This window comes from Canis lupus, chromosome 24, assembly GCF_011100685.1.
Source record: "Canis lupus familiaris isolate Mischka breed German Shepherd chromosome 24, alternate assembly UU_Cfam_GSD_1.0, whole genome shotgun sequence".
NCBI lineage: Eukaryota > Metazoa > Chordata > Mammalia > Carnivora > Canidae > Canis > Canis lupus.
In genome coordinates, this window is record NC_049245.1 from 22614011 (window position 1) to 22631619 (window position 17609).

At 46.6% G+C, this 17609-nt stretch overlaps 1 protein-coding gene across 11 annotated transcripts in view; it reads left to right on the forward strand.

The window, feature by feature from the left end:
- Positions 1 to 12048, forward strand: part of DNMT3B (DNA methyltransferase 3 beta) — a 44304-nt gene extending 32256 nt beyond the window's left edge. For 6 of the 11 annotated variants that reach the window (XM_038571973.1, XM_038571972.1, XM_038571974.1 and 3 more), the window contains 9 exons: positions 358 to 541; positions 1153 to 1237; positions 2252 to 2397; positions 3273 to 3363; positions 3706 to 3854; positions 4949 to 5034; positions 7927 to 7996; positions 8723 to 8841; positions 10430 to 12048. In XM_038571973.1, coding sequence (XP_038427901.1) covers positions 358 to 541; positions 1153 to 1237; positions 2252 to 2397; positions 3273 to 3363; positions 3706 to 3854; positions 4949 to 5034; positions 7927 to 7996; positions 8723 to 8841; positions 10430 to 10571 — 1072 coding nt within the window. In that variant the 3' untranslated portion in view covers positions 10572 to 12048. The other 5 variants (XM_038571978.1, XM_038571979.1, XM_038571981.1 and 2 more) reach the window with 3 other exon arrangements.
- The last annotated feature ends 5561 nt before the right edge of the window (positions 12049 to 17609 follow it).

Below are 17609 nucleotides of genomic sequence, written 5' to 3' on the forward strand. Positions count from 1 at the left end.
CTGGGTCCAAGCCAGTATTCCCCAGGGCTGAGGTCCTCGAGTACTTAAAATGGAACTGGGATGTAGGGATGGACTTAAAACTTAGGTCCCTGAGGGCAGGGAAGGACCCCTAAAGATGGTCAGATTCTGGGGATGCTTTGGGAAACTTGTCTGTGCCACAGCATGGGCTGAGGGCCCTTTGGTATCCAAGCAAGAGATTAGTGTCCCCCAAATCCCGACACAGGGCCTTCCAGTCCATGGTGAGGAGCAATTGGGACCTGAAGGTTTGTTAACAGTCTGTTGACATCTGTGTCATTGGTGGGGGTGGCAGGGGAGCTGCTTGACTGAGGCGACCCTCTTCCTTGCTCCCGAGTGCAGGTGCTTCTGTGTGGAGTGCCTGGAGGTCTTGGTGGGCACCGGCACGGCAGCAGATGCCAAGCTGCAGGAGCCCTGGAGCTGCTACATGTGCCTCCCGCAGCGCTGTCATGGTGTCCTGCGGCGCCGGAAGGACTGGAACGTGCGCTTGCAGGCCTTCTTCACCAGCGACATGGGGCTCGAATACGTAAGCCACAGGCTTCTTTCTCCCAGCACCACCTACCCCCAGAACTTCCGGGGTCTGGAGCATGCTGGATGTGTTGGAAAGAGTTAATGGAAAAGATCCATTGTACAAATGAGCATCTGAGAGCCTCAGACCACATCCTCTGTATGGTGTCAGGCCTCTCCAGTATTCTTCCTCTCCTTTGTGGCCTCTCATTATATTGGATTTTCAAGGGCCTTTTTGAGAAAATGGTTATAGAACTAAACTAAGCCTTAGCCTTAGGGGAACCGAAGAGGAAAAGGAAGCCTGTGGCTTATTCTTAAATCTTGGTGGGAGTGGATTTTCCTGAGCTCCTGCCTGCAGTTGTTGGAGGGAGGCTCCAGGTCATTCCTGAGTAGGGTATTGTGTTTTTGTGTGTGTGTGCGCGCATCTGTATCAAAGTTGCATCTGTGTTCACGTCTAAGGGTAAAATGGCCATTCTGTGCCGGAGCTCTCCAGGGGATCCTAGCTAGGAAGTTGCAGAGCACAGGGTTTGTGACCCTCAGGAAGATCAGCCCACCCCACCTCCCCTCCTCCAGGGGTTGAGTCTACCCCCTGCACCTTGACCTCCGTGACCTCCTTCTTTAACCTGGCAGGAAGCCCCCAAGTTATACCCTGCGATTCCCGCAGCCCGAAGGCGGCCCATTCGAGTCTTATCCCTGTTTGATGGAATTGCAACAGGTGAGTTTGGAGTTCACCTAGGGATGCTCGCTCACCTGCTCCAGGTGTCCTGTCATCAAAGCCAGGAAAGACTCCTGGGATGACCTCTTGGTCACTTGTTCTGAGAACACCACTGCCTCCTTGTTTCTTTCCTGAATCCTCTCCACCATTTCACCTACCTGGCCCTCTTTTGGGGCCTTTTAAAAGACAGGTATATTTTAGCTGTGTTATACTTTTTATTAGGTGCAAGTATCTTAGGAAATGATTTTCCTGTTCTATAAGCCTAGATCCATTGGAACTGAATTAGGCAGCTCTAATCTGGTTTCCTCCCATTTCCCTCAGGTCCCCCCAGGTAGTGAATAAGCATAGTCAACATGCATGCTGCCTCTGGGGGATTTGTCTGATATAACTCATTTACCCCTCACAACTACTCTGTAATGTATCGTTAGGAACATCTCTATTACCAGAGCAGGAAGCAGTAGAATGAGGTGCTCTGCACTTCGCAGCATTTGTACTTAATGTTTATACTTTGGTGTCTCCATTCCTAAATCCCTGACAGCCTTAATGGCTCTTCCATATCATTACTGATAGCTTGTTTTCCCCCACTCTGTTGGGTCTTAAAGACCTACTTGTGTTGGTGCAGATCACACATAGTAGGACTGAGCCTTGTCCATGCCACCAGGCTTTGAGGTTGTTTTCTAAACATGTTTTTGGTGAAGATTCCTGTCTGTGTGTCTGTGTTTGACTGTGCTGGGTGGTAGGTGCTGGGGCCTTGGCTATGTGCCTGTCCATTTTACTAGATCCTGGTAGTCAGTTTTACTGGTTATCCATATATTTTGTTGATGAAACTCTGCAATCCTGGGGGCCTAGTGTACTCAGCAAACGATTTCTGTGCTATCTGCATGGGTTCCCTTGAGGATGACCATGTTCTTGGTGGGTCTGCTTTGAGCTCTGGAGATGGCTTAGAATCAATGGAAGTAGCGTGTCCAGGGAGGACAATCCTGATGCACATTCTGTCCCCTGAACCCCCTATAGGGTACTTGGTCCTCAAAGAATTGGGCATCAAAGTGGAGAAATACGTCGCTTCCGAAGTGTGTGAAGAATCCATCGCTGTTGGAACTGTGAAGCATGAGGGCAACATCAAATATGTGAATGACGTCAGGAATATCACGAAGAGAAATGTGAGGCAGCCTGCACTCCCGCTCACTCTTCCCTCATGCATGCCCTCACCCCACCCCCACACATTCCCATAGCCATGTGGTCCCCTTCCCCATGCCCAGGGCTGTGGTAGAAGATTAACCTGGGTTTCATCCAGCTGTAGTGCCACAATCCACAATTAGGTAAATTATTCAGAATGATTTAGATCTTCTAGAATCTGGAGCATTGGGTTGTCTTGGGTCAGCAGTGAAATTGGGGAGACTTGAGTAACCAATTAAGATTCTATAAGAGCATCCTCTTTGGGATCCCTGGGTGGCTCAGCGGTTTAATGCCACCTTCAGCCCAGGTCATGATCCTGGAGCCCTGGGATCGAGTCCCCCGTCGGGCCTCCTGCATGGAGCCTGCTTCTCCCTCTGCCTGTGTCTCTGCATCTCTCTCTCTCTGTCTCTCTCTCTGTCTCTCTCTCTCTCTCGAATAAATAAGATCTTTAAAAAAAAAAAACAAACTTTTTTTTTCTCCTTTAAAGTAGGCTTCACACCCAACCTGGGGCATGTACTCACCATCTTGAGGCTGAGTTTTATATTCTACCACCTGAGCTCTAGAAGTGGGTTTTCTTTTTTTTTTTCTTAAAAAAAAGATTTCATTTATTCATGAAAGACATCAAGAGGCAGAGACATAGGCAGAGGAAGGAGCAGATTTTCTGCAGGGACCCTGCTATGGGACTCCATCCTAGGGCTCTTAGATCATTCCCTGAGCTTAAAGCAGGCATTCAACCACTAAGCTACGCAGGTGTCCCGAAGTGGGTTTTCTTGATAGGTATCTGTGACCTAGGCTGTATTCCTTTATTGTCACCCCACTCAGAGTGCCTTCCCTAAGAGTGACTGTTTTTCTCTCACAGATTGAAGAATGGGGCCCCTTTGACTTGGTGATTGGTGGAAGCCCATGCAATGATCTCTCAAATGTGAACCCTGCCAGGAAAGGCCTGTATGGTGAGCATCCCTTCTTTCTGGTGGCCCTAAGAGCTCCTATGTCACCTGAGTCCTGAGGAGGCCTGATCTGAGAAGGAAGTATTTGTTTCTGACAATGTAACCTGATGGTTCTACCCTTGTCCATTTTAAATCCTGTCCCCAGAAATACTAATAAATTCTGCACTGCTGATGCCTTTGTCCTTTGTCACTCCAGAGGACTACAAGAAGGACTGTAGGATGTCAGCTTAGTAGAGTGTCAGCTGTAGTCAGGTGATCACTGGGAACCCATTGGTCTCAATATGGAGGGGTGGACTGAATGAAGGGTCTTAACTTGTCTGTGCCAATCTTCTTTTGTGTGCTCAGAGGGTACAGGCCGGCTCTTCTTTGAGTTCTACCACCTGCTGAATTACACACGCCCCAAGGAGGGTGATGACCGGCCCTTTTTCTGGATGTTTGAGAATGTGGTAGCCATGAAGGTGGGCGACAAGAGGGACATCTCTCGCTTCCTGGAGGTGAGGGGACCTAGGGTCCTGCTTGTAATGGATGGGAAGGCCCTGTTGGCACTGGGGCATGATTGGATGTTTCATCCTTTAATGTGATTTCTGAGGTCTTAATGGAGGTTATGTCTAAACTCCAAACACATGCAGTCATGTGGGTTGTTTGTATGTATGTACGTATTTATTTGTTTATTTTTTAATGGTTGATTGTTTTTAGTGTATGGATAATATTTGATGTCTAACCTCACCCTGAACCCACTGAAGTCAGATGGTGAAATCCTCATCTACTTTTGGGGCTTTAGGAGATTTGTCCAAACTTTTACTCTAGGGAGGTTTTGTTTTTTTGTTTTTATTCACATCCCTGTGATGAGAACCGCTGCTTAGGGGCTGCAGTCGATTCATTATGAAGCATTATCATCAAGCTTTATTAGTAAATACTTTTTCTACATTTCACTCATTTTTTCGAAACTTAAATACCTAAGTTCTGTTAGAGAGGTTATGGAACAGACTGTGTGAACCTGGCAGATGGCTGTCAGAAGCCACATTTTGTCAACACTACATTTCTGCCGCCAGGATTCCCAACTTGCCAGATTTCAATTCTGAACTGCTTTTTACTACCTGTATATAGCACATTGTAATTATCTGTCAGGTCTGAGGATATATCTTCTCTCAGAACCTGCAGGTCCAATCTTATCTCTAACACACCATTAATATCAGGGTACTAGCTGTATCTTATAGCCAGATTCCTTTTTTTCTAAAAAGATTTTATTTATTCATGACAGAGTGAGAGAGAGAGTGAGAGGCAGAGACACAGGCAGAAGAAGAAGCAGGCTTCATGCAGGGAGTCCGACCTGGGACTCGATCCTGGGTCTACCAGGATCATATCCCAGGCCAAAGGCAACGCCAAACCGCTGGGCCATCGGGGCTGCCCTATAGCCAGATTCCTGATGGGGATTGGTCTGGTCTGTCTTCTTGCTGGCAGAAACCATACCTCCTCTATTGCCAGGGGGTCGCTGTGTCACCTATATACCCAGGTCAAGCCCCACTGTTACTGGCTTCCGTGTGAATTTTGATGTGTGCTCCCAGCAGGTGTCCTTCTTTCTCTGCAGTGTAACCCAGTGATGATCGATGCCATCAAAGTGTCTGCTGCTCACAGGGCCCGCTACTTCTGGGGCAACCTGCCGGGAATGAACAGGTAACAAGGGGCACAAGGTGGGACAGGTAATAGCCAAGTATAATGATGTGAGCCCTAACTGAACTCTTGTGGGCCTCTTATGACTCAGAGGCCCACTGGCTTTTCTGGGAAATGGCCCCACCAGGGATTCAGACCAATTCCTGGTGTCATGGTTGAAGCCTTTTGAGAAGTACAGCAGCAACCTGATGGTCAGAGTCCAGCATTCCTTATTCTTATCTGACTTGTTCCCATTCTGCCCATGGGCCAGGTTCTCAAAAGTGCTTCTAGCATCTTCTCCCCTCTGTTCACACTTTGCTAAATGCTAGAACAGAGTATATGGAGTACTGATGCTTCTGTACTCCACCTCTTTTCCCTGCTGCTGTCCATTGGGAAATACAAGTGATTTTTAGATGAAGTAATCCCTGGCTGAGGCCTGTGGTGATGACCAGTCTAGTAACAGAGCTGAGATAACCTTCCCCCATAGGATTTTATTTATTTATTCATTCATTTATTTGTTTATTTATTCATTTATTTATTTATTTAAATATTTGTGGAGCTGTGTAGCAGAGGCTGGTTTTACTGTGCTACTTTTTTTTTTTTTTTTAATGATAGTCACACACAGAGAGAGAGGCAGAGACCTAGGCAGAGGGAGAAGCAGGCTCCATGCACCGGGAGCCCGGCGTGGAATTTGATCCCGGGTCTCCAGGATCGCACCCTGGGCCAAAGGCAGGCGCCAAACCGCTGCGCCACCCAAGGATCCCTTGCATTTTCTTTAGCCAAGAACTTTTCCCACCTTTTTTCTTTCCATGTTCAAAGCCACAAAGTAAGTGGCTTAGCAAAGGATTCATTGTCTCCTCCATGTGGTTTCTGGGGGATACAAACTGCTAATTAAGATACAAAATATGATGGTAATGTGACATTCTAAACTTACAAATGAGTTAAACTTAAAAAAAATTCCTCCTTTAGAAGGAAGTGCTGGAAGCATAATAACTTTCAGGCATTTAGCAAAGTGTGAACAGAGGGGAGAAGATGCTAGAATATCTTAAAGCATTTCTTTTGGGTGTGTTGCAGTTTTATTTGGCTAATCAGCCAGCGAAATGGAAAATGTCTATGTCTGGATGAAGTGGACTCTTCACTCAACGCTTGAGCACTCACACTGTGCCAGGCATTGCTGTCCGTGTTGCCAGTTTAGTGGGGAACACATTAGATGTTAGCCTTGGCTCTCATGGGGTTGACATGCTAATGGGGGATGGGCAGAGAAGACCCTAAATTATTTCATAATCATGGCTGGAGGTTTGGGGCATTGGAGGAATTAATGGAGAGGCTTCTCATTCCTTAAATAAAGGAAATGAGCTGCTCAGTTATTTTAGGGAGGAATGAACCTTCTAGGCAGAAGGAATAGGGGAAATGGTGATGTGAACAGTGAATTGGAAGACCCAGTGTTCCAGGCACTACAATGGCTAGGAGGGTAAGACAGAGGACTCAGAAGTATGGGCCAAGTTGTACTGCACATGTGGGTCATCGCGTGGGAACTCCTGAGCCATTGTAAGGGGTGAGGGTTGTATCTCATGTTCATGGTCTTTGCTCATAGAAAGATAGACAAGGGCAAGATGAGGGCAGCAAGGAGGAGGCCCGGGAGGGTGCCTATTCAGAGTGCCCCAGGAGGCACCATTCATACATATTCAACACAATACAAGTGTGGCTCTGGGGGCTTGGCAGCTTAGGAGTTCTACTGAATCAGATTGTAGGTAATGTGAGGGTGGGACTAACAGGATTTGCTGATGCCTTGGATGTAGGGTATCCGATGAACGGAGGAGTATTCAGAACCTTCAGAGTTCTCTGCCTGAATTGTGAGAATAACTGGGTGGCTACAACTTGGCCCTGCAGGGTTCTAGGATGGTTGACGCCACCATCACCTGATCTGAAATACTGTCGTTAGATCAGATATCTGGGTTGTGTAGATCTCAGTCCTGCAATTATATCACTGGGTAGGGCTGCACTGTGTCTCCCAGTTCCCTTGGGTTCATGGAAGATTCAAGATTGGGGATAGGCAGGCATTGGAAGCCCAGAAGGTGAGGTCAGGGAAATCCTTGACAGAATCTAGGGGAATGTTTTGTGTGATTCAGTGGCCTCTCTTGTAGGTCATCACATTCATTCTTCAATCTGATTTCCTTTTGCCCTTGGTGTTACTTACACAGGAGTTGCTGTGGTGTTCATCAACTCTGTGCATTCAGACCTTTTGCTGGTTTTCTGCTCTGGAATGCTTAACCACTTGGTTCCTTGAGTTCTAGCCCTTTCCCTTCTCAGGCATCTGTCTGCCTCTGCGTTTGCAGGTTTCAATGGTGAAAGTTATAAGGGTAATTGTAGTTTTGTCAACCATCTCCTGTCCTTCTTGCCTGTACCTCCTGAAACCCTCTGGAGGCCACATGCCTACATCCCCAGCTGTAAGCCACCGAATCATGGGTTTGATGTGCTAGTTGCAGCAAATAAATCCACAAAGACCTAATTAATCCAAGCTCTTGAGGCCAAGAGAGGTGGCCTGACTTGCTCAAGGTCACTCAGTCAGTGAGTGGTGGGGTTGGACTAAAGGGGTCTCCTGACTCCTGCCAGTGTGCTTTTTCCCCTTCATTCTGATCTCAGTAGGAGAGCTCATACTAAAATTAAAATTTGGGAAGGGAGAGCATTCACTCCTGGACTTTGGGCTTGCCCCTTTAAAGGGGCAAGTCTGTCTTTGTCTTTGGCACATAGTATGATGTTCCTGCGAGGCTCACTTTTTTTTTTAATCAGGTAATTGTAACAAGGTCAGTGCCAGAGCACATTTTGCAGTCTTCGGCCCTCATTCCCACGTTGGGAAGTGCCTAGCCGAGGCCCCTTTATAGTTGGTAGAAAGTAATGGGTTTTGGATGTTCCCAGGCCCGTGATAGCATCAAAGAATGATAAACTCGAGCTGCAGGACTGCCTGGAGTTCAATAGGACAGCAAAGGTAAGACGTGCTACCAAATGGTCTCTGGAAATGCACTTGGTGACCTCCAAGCAAGGAGTTGACCTTGGTGTCCAGTTTTTTCTGCCCCTTCCCTGCCACATGACTCCCTGGTGTTGGCCCTCTTTCCCCACTTTATTATTCTGTCCCATCTTAGAGCAGAGCAGGAGAGGTTCTTGAGACACAAATACTCACTGTGAGAAAAGGTGACTAGTCATTCCAATTGTGAATGCAAACTCTGTAGACACAGATAATTTCAGCTCATCTTCCAGTAACAAAGGAGTAATTTTACTTTTGCCACAAAAATTATCATAGATAATGAAGACTTCCATGACCTGAATGTTTACTTCAGGTTAGGTTTCATTCATTCACAACCCCAGTGGGCCATCCTCAAAATCCGGGTGGGTTTTTTTTACTTTTGCTTAATCCTGCTTGATCAATAACTCTGGTGTTTTCTTGGCCCCTCCACGTGATCTTACTCATGGTCACTTTTTTTATCTGTTGTTCTCTGTGAGGCTGGTCCTTCCTGCTCATTAACTTCTTGGTGTTTGTGGGAAGCACAAAATGTTCTCGCCATCCAGTTCTCCTCATTCCCTCTGTGAGCCCAACCCTGCCTCCCCCTCTTCCCACCTGCCCTCCCTTCTCCATCCTCCCTAGGTGCTTATGAGCTTTGACTTGACCCAGGCCCTTCATCCTGTGCTCACTCCATGATGTCGTTTTGTTCTCCAGTTAAAGAAAGTACAGACAATAACCACCAAGTCGAACTCGATCAGACAGGGGAAAAACCAACTTTTCCCTGTTGTCATGAATGGCAAAGAAGATGTTTTGTGGTGCACTGAGCTAGAAAGGTGAGCAGGGCTGCACGTGAAGAGGGAAATCACACAGCCAGTACAAGTGGGCAGCTGCTTGCCTCAATTCTGTGTGGTCTTAAATGACCAATGTTAGCAGAGCTGGGAGTAATGCCTTTTCAGAGTCAGTGCTCATTTTCCTGATATAAATGATAGAAGGGTGGTGGCAGTGAGGAATCTGAAACGTGAGGTCGTTGGACCGACTGCATCATCTCCCCGTTTCTGCTCTGCTTCCCTTGCATTGACCTGCCCCAGCATACTGGGCCTCCAGGGCATATGAGGAACCAGCAAAAGACCATCCTACTGCCTTTGCCGTTGGTCTTTCTCAGAAGATTCCCTCCAAGCCAATTCCCTCCAATCCCAGCCAAGTTGCTGGTCCAAAGCTGGTTCCTACTTAGCCACAGTCTGTCTTCTTCTATTTATTTGGCTAAGTTGGTAGTTTAACTGTTTTGTTTCAAAGAACCAGCTCTTGGATTTCAAGGTTCCTTTTCTGGTTTCATTTTTTATTTTACATTTTTCTTGTTTATTTTGTTAGAAATGAAGGCAGGGCTATGAATATTCCTCTTTACATTTTTGGCTGCGTCTCAATGGATTTGATAAGAGCATTTTCATTCCAGATATTTCAGTCCCTACAACTGGTTTTATTTCTCTGATTTGACAGTACTTTTCTTAGTCTAAAAGGAAGTTCTGATTCATAGAAACTGGCAGGAAACCTTGCCTGTTCATCTTGTGGATTATTCTGTATTTTGAAACCTAAGCCTAATATGCTAGGCTGGCCCTGTGACACTAGGTGGGTGCAGATGGCTGTCAATATATTTAGGCAAAACAAGACACTGGCCTATGGTGTTACATCTTTGGCATGTTTCTTAATACTCATTTTTAGTCATTGGCCTATTGGTGTGCTTTTTAGTATTAGATTACAAACCCAGGAAAGCCTGAGGTTTAGTGTATCTATAGCCTCTTACCAGGCCTGGTGGAATCCCATGGAGGAAGCTCTTGGTATATTTGGTTGCCATCTGCCATTAAGTCCAGCTTGGCCCTTGATCTAACAACTGGCTTTTAAGATTGATAGAAAATGCAGGCTACATCAGTGTACTTACGGTTAATTATCTGAGCATCTAATGATCCATTTCTACAAATGCCCTTATTTCTTATTTAGAAAATTGCCTAACTTTTCTCCTCTTGTTGTTTGAAAGCAGATACATGTCTGTTTGCTTGCTGTCTGGGTTTCTTGGCCTTCATTTCATTCGTTCATTCACTCACTCAAATGGGGAATATCCACTGAGCTCTAGCTATGTGCCAGGAGCATAGTGCTAGTGCTTGGAGATGCACAAAACAGGCATCCTCATAGAGGAACAATGCCCTCTTGATTGTCACTTGTGTTCTGAAGAACCTGTTCATCTGACCTCTGGGGGTCAAGAGAGGGCTCATGTGAAGGCCCGGTTGGCATGATGGAAAGGATGGGACAAAGGGCAGAAAGAGCAGTGCCATGCTGTTTATCTGAGGATCTCCCAGAGGCCCTAAGCATGCTGGAAGGGGCACTTCTGACTCCCTGTCTTTTTTATTCTGGTGCCCTCCAACCCACCAGGATCTTCGGCTTTCCTGTACACTACACGGATGTGTCCAACATGGGCCGTGGTGCCCGCCAGAAGCTGCTTGGGAGGTCCTGGAGTGTGCCTGTCATCCGACACCTCTTCGCCCCCCTGAAGGACTACTTTGCCTGTGAATAACCCCCCAGGCACCCAGAGCCCAGTAGCACTGGGGTATGTGGGGCAGAGCCAGGACCCAATAGGTACAGCCCAAGCTCTGCCCTTCCTCTGCTCAACATTGTGGGGTCATGCCAGATAACTTTGGCGGACAGTGCCGCGTGACCCCCCTCCTGGCAGGGGCAGCCTGAGGTGCCACCTCCTTGTGCACAATTCAGACCTGGCTGCTAGGAGCGGCCAAACACGGTGCTCATTTTGTCTAATCCGAAAACTTTTAAAACTTGAAGTAGGTAGTAAGATGGCTTTTTTTTTTTTTTTTCCCTCCTGGGTTTATGGCTCAGAGAAACAATGGCTAAGATACCAAAACCACAGTGCCGACAGCTCTCCAATACTCAGGTTAATGCTGAAAAATCATCTAAGACAGTTACTGCAAGACTTTGATTTTTTAAAAACATCTGCAGCTCCTCTTTTCCAGGAGCATGCAGTGGTAGACATGTAGCTAAGGGACATTTTAAGAGCCCTGGGTATTTTTTTCCTCTCAGGCTAGCAGAAGAGGAAAGGATGCCTATGTCTTTCTTGAATTTTTATCTAGCAAGCACATTCCTCTGGCCTCAGCATAAAGGGCTGGGACCCACTACCGGGTTCCATGTAGAGTATTTTCCATGATGATGATTTCAGCAGGGATGACCTCATCATCACATTCAGGGCTATTCCCACCCCCACCCCACCCCACCACAAACCCAAGGGGGCAGACACCCTTAGCTAAATCCCCTCCCAGTGACTGCAATAGAACCCTCTGGGGAACTCAGGACCTCAGGACTGGGTGGGCTGGGTTATCTGCTGCCTTGTGTTATGCAGGTGTGGCTTCTCTCAGTCTCCCTCTTCCTCATGTGAAGGGAGCAAAGGAGGAAGCTAAGGGAAGATACCCTCCTCTGCCCTCAAAACGGACCCTACAGACTACTCTGCAGGCACAAGTCCCCAGTCGAGAAGTAGGACACCCCAAATCCTCAGCCTTTTCCTAAACTGAGCAGCAGTGACAGCTGGGGCAAAGCACATTCCCCACACTTGCCCCTCATCTCAGAGACTGCAGGGGAAAACTGCAATAACAGCTCGACTCTCCCTCCAGTGATTTTAAAGTCCTTTTGTATCCCATGAGAGAAGTTTTTAGGGGGAGTGGGAGGTCGGGAAAGCTGCATTTCAGAAATGCTGTCGTAATGGTTTTTAACAACTTTTATTCTTCTTACTGGTGCTATTTTGTAGAATCAGGATCAATGTTGACAGGTTTTGTGGGGATTGTTTTATACACTTTTTTTTTAAATCACAGACTTCTATTTTTATGTTTTAACATTTTCATAAAAAAAATTTTTTTTTAACTGGAGCCACATAACAAGTATGGGGAAAATTGTGCCTTGTTTCAACAGTTTCGCTAATTCTTAGGCTGAAAGATGACAGATGCCTAGAGTTTACCTTATGTTGAATTAAAATCAGTATTTCTCTAACAGCATGGTGTCCCTTTCCTTCTTTCTGGGTCAGTTGGGTGGGGTTTGGGAGGGCCTGGGAGTTGGAGGTATTGGTTCCTGCAGCAAGCATTTTGCCAGTTACCTGGGTGACCCCAGGGATCTTAAGGTCTTGTTCACTAGCCCTCAAACTCCAGTGTACCAGCCTCCCCTGTGAGCCTCATTAAAGCAGAGCTTTCTGGGCTCCACCCTGTTTCTGATTTTGTTGTCTGGAGTAGAATCCAAGAATTCTATGCTGCTGGTCCAGGGACTGGGCTAGTGAATGAGTTTCTAAGCCTTGGATCTCAAATCAAGGGACTGGAGCCTTTGAGTTCACTTAAGGCTTGAGGTCTGAAACAGCCACTTGACAGCTCTTGGGGAGTTGATCAAGATGGCTGACTCCAGAATGCCAGGGTTGCTTCTCCCAGTGCTCTACACCTTTGGATTCCCTTGCACCTGGTTCCACTGTCCCCAGTTGTCCTGTCTCAATTAAGTTGGGACTGGTTGGAGTGATCCCATGATTTTTTTTTAAAGATTTTATTTATTTATTCATGACAGACACAGAGACAGAGGCAAAGACAGGAAGAGGGAGAAGCAGGCTCCATGCAGGGAGTCGGACGCGGGACTCGATCCCTGGTCTCCAGGATCACGCCCTGGGCCAAAGACATGGCCCCATGATTCTAATCTAGCTCCCTGTGGCCACAGCTCTTTGGGTGGGGCATATACCCATTGCTGTGCAGTTAACTTGCACCAGCTAGGCAGGTGCCAAATCCCCTGCCCCAACCCATCCTGCCATAGTCCTGTCGCTAGGTCTAGCATTTGGTCAGGGACAAGGAGGCAATGAAGATGTCCATGCCTCTCCAGAGGTTCATACTGGTCAGCTGATGCAGACAGAGGGAAAAGGTTGTGGGAAAAAGTATGCACATGTGATGGGTTGCTTGGAGTTAAAATAGATACAGCAACTACATGTGCCTCAGTTCTTTCAAATTGTTAAGAAAGGCTCTAACACTGGCCACCTCCATGACAATAGTTGTGTACCTTATTAGATACTGGAGTGGAGGATGAGAAACTCTTCTTCACGTTCCAGTTGCCATGGTGAGACTTGGCAATTAGCAAGTGGGTTGGCACTCCTATGAGGTGTTTGGGCCCCAGGGACCTCAACTGTCCTATTAAGCCATCTTGGGTACAGTGGCTCACCAAATACCAGGACAAGATGAAGCAAAATAAACAGCCCCGGCCTCGAAACCCCAAGAGAGGAGGTGGACTATCTCTCCAGGTGAGGGGATCTTGGGTGTCTCAGTCTGTGAGGCAGGCCCAGGGTTGACTTTGGAGGGGCTGTCAAGGCAGCTCTTTGTTTTTGCAAGATGGGAGTTTGGATCTACATGATCCCAGGTACAATGCAATAGGGAGGACATGAATCCTCCCTATTCTTAACTTGTGGATGAGGTTAGGTAGGCCTTTTCTTAAGCAGTCTTCTATAGCCTGGGGCTGTAGTCGGGGAGATTTGCATCTCTAACAGGTAATGACTTCAGGTCCTGCCTGTTTCCTAGGGCTGCTGTGAAGGTTCAGGGCATGAAGTGGGTAAAGAGCTTTGCCTGGTGCATGGCATGCCATAAACCCTCATGTCTTATATGGCATTGTGCTAACAAAAGCCATTAGTCAATGCTGTGTTAATGCTTGGGTGCTGGTGGTGGTGGCATCCAGTGTTTATTCATGTTTAATAACATCTTGAAGGGCAGCACAATAATCTCTCAGGTGTCTCCCTGTAGCTGGGCTGATGCCAACTGTAGCAACAACAGCATCTGATGTGTTCATCATTGCACCCCATGTCCTGTTGGGGTCTCCTTGGTCCTTGATAGGGAGACTGGGTGGGTGTGGCTTTGGCATTTGCCACCCCCAGAGGCCTGTAGAAGGCATCTTGGTGGGACTGGTCCACAGCTGTTTGGCGGGCGGGAGTGGGGGGCAGGGTGGGTTGGGCAGTCAGTGTTAGCTGTACAGGGTCTCCTACCCTACCTTTGTCCCTCTAGTTTACCAGCTAATTTTTTTTTTAAGATTTTATTTACTCATGAGAGACCCAGAGAAGCTGAGACACAGGCAGAGGGAGAAGCAGGCTCCATGCCGGGAGCCCAATGCAGGACTTGATCCCAGGATCCTGGGATCACGCCCTGAGCCAAAGGCAGACGCTCAACCGCTGAGCCACCAGGCGTCCCAGCCAATTGCTTTTTGAATGATCCAGTGTTCAAGGCCTGTACCTGGTCCTTGATGACTCTTTGCACCCCTGCTGGGGGTCTGCCCACTAACTTGTGACCTTGGGGGTGCTCCATATCCACTCGGTGCCTCAGTTTGCCAAGTGTGAAATGAGGATGATAATATCAACCTCCTAAGGCTGACCTGTGGATCAAATGATTCAAGGCATGTGAAGCATGTGGAAAAGTGCTTGTAGGTAGCAAGTCTTGAGTAAATGGTAGCTGCTCTGTTGTTACTGGTGGAGAAGCTTCCTAGCAACCCCGAAGTGAAGCCCTGATTACCATGATTTCTAGGAAGGGAACTAAGACTCCAAGAGGTCCCATAACTTATCCAAGGCCACCCAGTCAGTGGTAAAGGAGCTGTAAGTCGGAATCTGTTCTGTGAATCCGAAGTAGTCTATTTCTTCTTGGTCCCAGCTGCACCTATTTATTTTGGTGTGTATGTTTGTGTATGTGTGTTCTGCTGGAGTTTGTTTTTGTTCTGCTAGAGCTTGAAATTATCTGCTGCCCTTTGCAGCCTGGGGTACAATTTGCCTACCTTACTTGCTCTCCCTAATTACCTTCTTCCAACCTACCCCCCATCTCCTTCCTTCCTTTCTGCCTTTTCTCCTTTTTTCTCCTTTCTGAGATTTTTTAGTGTAAAATTTCAGATTTACCAAAAAATTGCGAGGATAGTACAAAGAATTCCTAAATACCTATCACCCAAATTCCTCAAATGCTAACATTTTGCCACATGTATTTTGTCATCTTTTTTTTTTTTTTTCTGAATCATTTGATAGCAGGTTAAGGAGATGATGTCTCTTTTGCCTTTAAATCCTTCAGTGTGGGATCCCTGGGTGGCTCAGGGGTTTGGTGCCTGCCTTTGGCCCCGATCGACTGGGCCTGCTTCTCCCTCTGCCTGTGTCTCCGCCTCTCTCCCTGTGTCTCTCATGAATAAATAAATAAAATCTTAAAAAAATAAAATAAATCCTTCAGTGTGTATTTCCTAAAAACCAAAGCATTCTTTTACATGACTACAGTACATGTATCACAACAGGGAATGAACATTCATTTACTTCTTACCTAATCTGTAGACTATAAGTTTTTTTTTTAATTTTTTTTATTTATTCATGATAATCACACAGAGAGACAGAGGCAGAGACACAGGCAGAGGGAGAAGCAGGCTCCATGCACTGGGAGCCCGACGTGGGACTCGATCCCGGGTCTCCAGGATCGCGCCCTGGGCCAAAGGCAGGCGCCAAGCCGCTGCGCCACCCAGGGATCCCTATAAGTTTTTTTTAAAATATTTTATTTATTTATTCATGAGAGACACAGAGAGAATGGCAGAGACACAGGCAAGGGAGAAGCAGGCTCCATGCAGGGACCCCGATGTGGGACTTGATCCAGGGACTCTAGGATCATGGCTGGAGCCAAAGGCTGACCCTCAACCACCGAGTCACCCAGACGTCCCTGTAGACCGTAGTTAGATTTTGCCAGTTCAAGATGTCCTTATTGAGGAAGAGAAATAAAGATCTATGTTTTCTAGTCTGGTTTCCATTCCAGAACCACACATTGCACTTGGTTATATTTAATTTTAATTATTATTTTTAATTTTTTTATATTTAATTTTTAAAACTTAATTGCGAGGGGCACCTGGGTGGCTCAGTGGTTGAGCATCTGCCTTTGGCTCAGGTTGTGATCCCCGGGGTCCTGGGATGAAGTCCCACATTAGGCTCTTCATGGGGTACCTGCTTCTCCCTCTGCGTATGTCTCTGCCTCTCTCTTTGTGTCCCTTATGGATAAAAAAAATATAATCTTAAAAAAAAAAAAAGTCTTCACAGCTATTTCTCCTGCTGGGTAGAAACTTACTACTCTCCGGCCTTTTGCAGTCAAGGCCTTTTGCTAGATAACCTTGGCTAGCCCCCTCCTGAAGGAGGAAAGTAGACTCTAAGCAGATCACGTGCCCCTTTCCCATCTCTTTGGGAGCAGATCCTGGGAGGGAAATGAGTTTTATTTTGGAGACTCTTACTCAGAAAACTTAGGTGACACCCTATATTCCCAGAATCAGGTCCAAACTCTAGTCTGGCACTTGAGACTCTACTTGGCTTGGCTTTCTTTATTTGTCTCATCCCCCCACACTAAGGCTCCCCGCCCCCCAACCAAAATGGCCTTTAGGTAGTGCTGTCAACTAACTGACATTATTGAAATATTGACATTAATCGAAAGAGATTCAGAAACCACTAATATTTATTGAGCACCTACTATGTGCTAGGAGTGGTCTAAGAACTTTATATACATCTCATGTGATTCTAACTCCTAGCAGGGTCAAGATTTGAACCCAGACTTGCTGGCTTTGTTACTAATGAAATTCACCTAGCCTGTTGCAAATTTTATGTCCTCCTATATAAAATGGGGGTACTTTACATTGCCACAAAGCACTGGTGAATATTTTTACTCAGTTACCCATTCTTCCTATCAATTCCCTCTGATGCTGATACTACTATTATTGCTGTAACCATTAGGCTATTGGGTTCTTTGCTGTATCCTCTTGTTTGCCCTTTCCTACTCTAAACAGACTTAGTTGTTGGGTTAACATTTCACCTTTTAGGGCAGCTTTCTTCCTTTCTTTCTCTCTTTCTTTCTTTCTTTTTTTTCTTTTTAAGATTTTATATATTTATTCATGAGTGACAGAGAGGCAGAGACATAAGCAGGCTCCATGTAGGGAGCCCGATGTGGGACTTGATCCCGAGACTCCAGGATCATGCCCTGAGCCAAAGGCAGATAGATGCTCAACCGCTGAGCCACCCAGGCATCCCAGGCAAGTTTCATCTTTGGGAAGCCTTCTCACACTGCTCAGGGTTCCTTATGATGTACTCTTAGAGCACTACATTGGAGACAAGTAGCATTCTGGTGGTTAAAATATTGAAATGCCACCAGACTGATTGATAACTCCTGCTCCCCGTGGACTTTGACAACCAATTGGGTAAGACTTCCATCTGGAAGGAGGCCTCCAGGACCCTATTTCATTCAATGTAGGTGCTGTCACCCCTGCCACACATTGCTCCTGCCTAGCACTAAATCTGATTCATAACTTTCTTTTTAATATTTTATTTATTTATGAGAGACACATAGAGAGAGGCAGAGACACAAGTAGGCTCCATGCAGGGAGCCCGATGTGGGACTCCATCCCCAGACTCTGGAATCACATCCTGAGCTGAAGGCCGACGCTCAACCACTGAGCCACCCAGGGATCCCAGTCTGATTCATAATTAAACAGTAATTGGAGCCATCGGTTTTGTCCTCTGCCTCCCCTGCCAGACTGGAAACTTTTGTTTATTTTT